Source organism: Lycium barbarum, chromosome 4 (genome assembly GCF_019175385.1).
Source record: "Lycium barbarum isolate Lr01 chromosome 4, ASM1917538v2, whole genome shotgun sequence".
In the NCBI taxonomy this organism is placed as follows: domain Eukaryota; kingdom Viridiplantae; phylum Streptophyta; class Magnoliopsida; order Solanales; family Solanaceae; genus Lycium; species Lycium barbarum.
In genome coordinates, this window is record NC_083340.1 from 36760454 (window position 1) to 36766784 (window position 6331).

The window sequence follows — 6331 nt, forward strand, 5'->3', positions numbered from 1 at the left end:
ATATATATTCCAGTATTAATTTTGGAATTAGTTTTGTACCATGTTTTGATAGAAGGTATAAATTTATCCATGGATAAATTTATACCTTCTATCAAATAAAGTATAAAATAAAACCCAAATTTAATGATGGGATATCCCACCTTATCTCATTAACCTTCGGATTATTTTATCCCACCTCCCAGATGGAATAAATTAATCCCAAAATTATAATTCCAGAATAATTTAGTCTGCATACCAAACTATCCCTTAAAGCGTTAATGACCTATATAATTATAGGAATACTTTTTTAACAAATAGGGACTACAGTCAGCATGTTGACGAGGAAGCAAAAAAGAGAGCACCAAAAAGAAGAAACAAACAAAAGCTAATCTGATTAGATATATACTGAGAAAGAAAAGGCTGGCACCTGAGAAAGAAAAGGCTGGCACCTGGCTTTTTATTATTCTTATTCCTTTCTTCAACATAAATTATTATTGTGCAGGATGTACAGATGGATTCAAAACTTTTCAACTTACTAACAATTGCAATTACAAAGAGAGTAAAAAAGATTTAAAAAAAAAAAACAAAAAAAATAGACCTCTTCTTTCCTATTGTTTTTCTTCCACCTTCTATTTTCCGACTCCCTTATCTACAACCCCCCCCCCCCCCCCCCCCTCCTATAACTTCACATTCCTAACTGTCTTCAATCAAAATGGATCTTCAATGTATTCTTACAAATTTTACAAAAACGTATGGGTTTGCTTTTAAACTTCACCAGAAAATCTGGTTTTAATTGGTTTTAACTTTAAGCCCATACTTTCTGGGGAGAAAAGCTCTGGAGAGATGCTGGTTGGACTTAAGGGGCTTCTTGGGCTGACATTGCACTGAGACGGCCGATAAAACCCAAATCCCATTAGAAAGTATTCCAGTGGGATCAACATTGCATCTGGCTGCTCTTCAGTCACCATTGAACCACATGCTTGAACCTGAATAACAGACCAGATATTAACATATTACCGAATAACCCTTCACTAAGTAAGGAGTAAGCTAGACAAGAAACCAGTTTGGCATACCTCAACTAGGGCGCTGAACCTTCTATCTAGCTTCGAAGTCATATGGAGAGCCTCAGAGTGGAAAGGAGAGTTTTCTCCAACAAATATTAAAGAACGACATTGTAGTTTCCGCAAGCCTTTTGTTATGTCTGGTCTCCTGTCAGGTATATAGAAGAAGTTTACTCAATCTATGTATTGAACCATGGAACTAAGCAAACGTGGAACTAAGTCTGATATTTAAGTGGAGAAGGGTAGAGGACCGGGCCTATTATCCCCTAGTTTCGAAGGATCTGGTTAGTCCTAAGTGTTGGCTCCAGATAGATTTCTCGGTCATCAACCAAAAAAAGGGTACCAAAAAGAAGGAACCGACCATGGAAGTAGGTCCATGGCATGGAAGGAAATCTTCGGTGAAACTCCAACTCTCTAGACAGAAAGGGAATTTTACTATCTGACAGTAGACTAGCATGCTCCAATAGGAAGCTAGACTTGGTAGAATGATTTCTTCGTATTTTCATAGGTTATCCTATACATGGTTGTTCTAAAAATTCTATACAGCCATTATAGTAGAGCAATCTAATGCAATACTTGAGCTGTGAGCAGGAAAACAGAATATCCAATTAGATTAGCTTTGTGAGGGAGAGGGAGAACCACCCAACTACTTAAGGTGAAAACTACTGCACCCTCAACAAACAAGAAGAAATGAGGAGAAGAAAAGCAGTAAACAGCAGAGATCTAAAGGACTTACTCATTCATAGCTTCAAGCAACCGAAATACATTTGGACTCTGTCGCTCACCTAGCAACTGCAACAAAAATCATACATTTTGCAATCAGACAAATGAATAATATTGTCAACAGGGTAATGATGTATCCAAGCTTCTTTATTGCAAAGCATCATACAGGAAATACGGGACTCTAAAAAACTAAACACTAACTCTTCGGCATGCTTGAACTACATCTGATTCTGGAACTTCAACACTGCCGCGGACTTCCTGCCACATCATTAAGCATCCAGTTGAACTCTCCACTAATTATAAGAAAACTAGTATAGAAGTGGGGGAAAAGAGCAGAAAAGTACCTTGCTAAAGTACCGCAACAGCAGTAACTCCTTCACCAAACTACACATGCCACAAAAGTAAAGCAGATTTGTCATCACCTACAATATTGCACCATATTTTCAGATCATTTAGAGGAGCAAGAATCATAATTTATAAATTCATCCTCACATATCTTGAGCTATAGGAGAAAACATTGAAAATGCACCTTATTACACAACCATTCTGTCCAAGAGGGTGCTTTGCACAAGGGGGAAATAAGTATCAAACCCATAACCCTTTGTGTATATTTTATCTAGAGGCGAAAGAAAAAGAAAAAGAAAAAAAAAATCTCCTCGTCAAATGACTATATCAGGAAAATTTAAATATATCAGCCAAACAAAGATAATACAAACACTTACAGCAAACAAGGTAAGAATATATGCTCCAGCTGTTACTCCCATACACATTACTTTACCAAGCCTGAAGAGGAAGACAAGAGGAAAAGATCAGTTTAAATTTCTCATGAAGACAAGCAGAACTATCAGGAAGATTCTACAAAACACGCGACATCTCTTGAAGTCATATTGAAGTAAAGTGTCATGCTTAATCGTTCTGCCAACCGCTTGATTTTGCAGCACAAGCACAAGATATAGAATTGCCAAACTGATAGTGTTGCAAAATGCTTATGCCGAAGAGGCAGTGTATTATAAGGTTATAACAGTGAGCAAATGCCAAAAAGGCAAGCTCATTACAATTACCTGAAGTAATCAAGCACCTCGACAATCTGGTCTGCTAAATCATCGACTGATAAGACTGGATCATCAAGACTCATGACAGCAGCCCCCAACTGCAAAAACTCTTGACGGATATACAGGGTAAGCAACATTGTGAATAGAAGCATTAACCATAGAATCTACGTGCTGCTGTAGCACAATCAATGTGAGTCCAAAGTTACAAACCTCATGACCAGGAGGACTTATATGGTAAATACAGAAGTTATGGAGCAGCAATGAAAATGCTTCTGGACAAAAGAATACTCCTTGGAAACAGGACATATCTGTTCAATGACATAAATGCAAGACAGAAATAACATTTTGTATTAGATGGTAACTTATTTAAGCTTGCAGAGAGAAAGAAAATTTGGAAAAGACTTAATAAATTTGATTTCATTTAGCATATAGTTCTTATTGAGAAAGAACGTACATAATCACGACTAATAGATGACAAAATAAATTGGCTTGAGCAATTGAACTGTAATATATGACAAAATAAATTGGCTTGAGCAATTGAACTGTAATATATGACAAAATAAACTGGCTTTACTTACAATTTAAGGCTAAATCGGGATAGGTTATAAGAGCCGGCTTGTCCTGGTCCCCAAAAACAGCAACAGAGACAGAACCACGGCCAGTTTTTACAAGATGCTCCTGAGGGAAAAAAATAGGAAAAGCATGATAAATAAGTTTGACAAGGAAAACCCACGATAAATAATATCACTAGATATCATCAAGTGATGATATAAATTACAAAGCTTCAGAGCTCTAAAAGTAATTTCATTCTTTCCACATTCATTATTTTATATATGTCCAATTTACACTCATCTTTTTCTTGTTTCTTTACATTTCCAACATTTAATTTTTACCTAGTTTATAAAGGTTGTACAATATTTCCACACATTTGGTTGAGACAGTTATGCTTGTCCTAGGCAAAATTCTACCTAGTTTACAAAGGTTGTGCAATTTTTTTTTATTTTTTTTTTTGACAAATAGAGATTGTGCAATTTTTGTCTTACTTTTGTGAGATATGCATTTTTGGCAGGAGGTTTTTGCTTTGACACTTTTCTTAATATACACGTAATATTCCAACTTATAGCACATGTAAAATTGAGAGCTTCCAGTAACACCTTATTTACCAAATATATAGCCTTTTGAGGAGTTCAAGATCCTTTTTCATTTATAGATGCATTCTTGCATGCATATTCGAGAATTAAAATAACAAAAAGAAGTATCTTCATAAATATTGAAACAGAGAAAGCTAATTGCTTCCACTAAGTTAAGATGACCTAGAGCTGTGTGCATATTACAGGCAAGGAGTACATTTTGGAGAGACTTGATGGTTTTTCAAACTTTTTCAAAGAAATTTTAAATGGTAATATGTTTTGAGCCTTAAAAGAGACTGAAAAAGTCATGTGTAAAAATTAATACCGGTAACAGGAGGTCTCATTTTTGCAACTTTTCTAATTAAAACTGGAGTGCCATATGCACAATTTCAAAAGGGTAGGCAAACAAACACACAAATGTTCTAAACTAGGTACAAAAATGCATACTTAGAAAATAAGACAAAAAAACGCAAGAACCTTAAAAACTAGATACCAAACTGCATATTTCGAGAAAAAAAGATCAGGACAAATAAAGCATGATCAATATAAACTAGCTAATGAGCAATGCAATGATGCATTGTTTTGCAGTATCCCCAATGGCATAAACTTTTAGAAGATGAAAAAAAAGTTAAAAACAGAAAGCACAAAGAAGCGCCAAAGTTTATTGAGGCTTAAAGTGCAACGGCGGAATTAGAGCGTTGTCTTTAACGAAGAAAAGCACTAATGAAGAAAAGTAATGTCCTATTACAGACATAGCCCGTGGGTGATGAGGCATAAGCCCTAACACCTACAATAAAGGGCTATTTAAGCGAGGTGAAGCAACACAACCTAGATTTAATGAGCAACCTTTTTCACATGATTTTAGGGAAAACGCTTTACTATCACTTTTATTTAATTAATTTTTTTGCTCGGAATAACAAGGTTGATTATGATCAAGAATGATGAAATCCAAAACAAAAGTCTAACTATCAATTCATTTATAGTGGGAACAATAGCTTGAACCATTTGCTAGGATTAACTGTCAATTCATTTGATGATAATCGACCTTGTTTTTCAGCAAAAATTTGCCGAGGGTCGTTCCGAAACAGCCTCTCTGCCCCACAAAGGTAGGGGTGAGGTTTGCGTCCATCCTATCCTACCCAGACTCCACAAAGGTAGGGGTATGTTATTGTAGTTATTATTCAGCAAAAATTAAAATTAAAAAAAAAAGTGATGGTAAAACATTTTTCCTAAAATTGCTTTAAAACCCTATGACTCAAAACCAAGCCACTAATCAAATTGCTTCCAGAAAAGCAATTTCCTGCAGTTAAAAAAAAAAAAAAAAAAAAAAAAGGAAACTGAAATTCGAAACTGTAACCAACCAGATAAAACAAGACATTTATAGCAACAAAAATTCCTAATTTAAGAAGCATCATACTATAAAAAGCAGTACAACATATCCAGCCATATTTAGGTAAAAAAAAAACACCATGTCTTCCAAATTGCAACAAACAAAATTTATTTTTAAAAAGAAAAAGTGAAAAAGCATTTGGTTAATCCACATGCTAAAGAAAAATGAAATAAAAAAAAAATGTAGGTTAATCCACCTCTCTTCACAACTGAAAAGTTAGGTGAAAATTAGTCAGGAAAACAAAAAAGTAACCTGACAAAAAAAGAATGCTAGAAATGAAGATAATTAGACAAGAAAAAGAATGAAGGTGAAAATAGAGGATTTATTAATGAATAAAGAATGATATAAATAAAAATGGTGGTGTGGGTGAGGGAAAATGTGTTCACCTTTCCGGTGAGGGAGAATGTTGTTTCCATATCCACCGAAACGGAGTCACTTGAGTCCCCCATTGCCCTTACTTTCTCTCTCTAACTACGTATCTCACTCTTTCTCACTCTAAAACTCTCTCTTCTCTTTTGTTGTTGAAGAAGCATTGGATTTTGGATCACTTGCTTATATACCAATCCTTCTACCCCACCTCTCCCAAAACATATACTATAGCTTTTGTACATATCTATAACTAATAAACTCCTTTTCCTTTTCTCCAAAATATAATTAATTATTAAAACTGCCTCTGCGCCCAATTTACTTGGCACTTGACTCCAAATTTAAAAAAAAAAAAAACATGAAGATAATTGAAATTTATGATTTAATATATAAATTTTAGATATTCGTGTGACTGTGAATTATTTCATTAAGGTACATTAAGAGTAAAAGGAAATTTTTACGGTAAGTTATTTTTAATTATAGAAATGTGACTTTTTTACGGGACATACTAAAAAGGAAAGAATGTTACATAAGTTGATACTACCTCCCGTCTCAAATTATTTGTTGATGTTACTAAAAATAGTTGTCTCAAATTATTTTTCGTTTTAGAAGTTCAATGCATAATTAATT

The 6331-nt window shown here is 34.5% G+C and overlaps 1 protein-coding gene across 1 annotated transcript; it reads right to left on the reverse strand.

The window, feature by feature from the left end:
* Positions 1–407: 407 nt before the first annotated feature.
* On the reverse strand, positions 408–5878 carry LOC132635884 (protein NDL2-like). The gene is made up of 11 exons (XM_060352472.1): positions 5722–5878; positions 3394–3493; positions 3026–3123; positions 2825–2913; positions 2486–2546; positions 2293–2379; positions 2108–2185; positions 1965–2021; positions 1777–1832; positions 1053–1188; positions 408–965 (listed from the first exon to the last, which is right to left on the reverse strand). The coding sequence occupies exons 1-11, from the start codon at positions 5782–5784 to the stop codon at positions 744–746; spliced, it is 1047 nt and encodes a 348-aa protein (XP_060208455.1). The 5' UTR covers positions 5785–5878; the 3' UTR covers positions 408–743.
* Between the last annotated feature and the right edge of the window lie 453 nt (positions 5879–6331).

Excerpts from the sequence above, each read along its gene's own strand:
- LOC132635884 (XM_060352472.1), bottom strand. The coding sequence starts at position 5,784 with ATGGGGGACTCAAGTGACTCCGTTTCGGTGGATATGGAAACAACATTC. Across the intron at positions 2,547-2,824 it reads GAGGTGCTTGATTACTTCAG|GCTTGGTAAAGTAATGTGTA; the intron begins GTAATTGTAATG and ends CTTCCTCTTCAG. Across the intron at positions 2,380-2,485 it reads ATATTCTTACCTTGTTTGCT|ATAAAATATACACAAAGGGT; the intron begins GTAAGTGTTTGT and ends TTTCGCCTCTAG.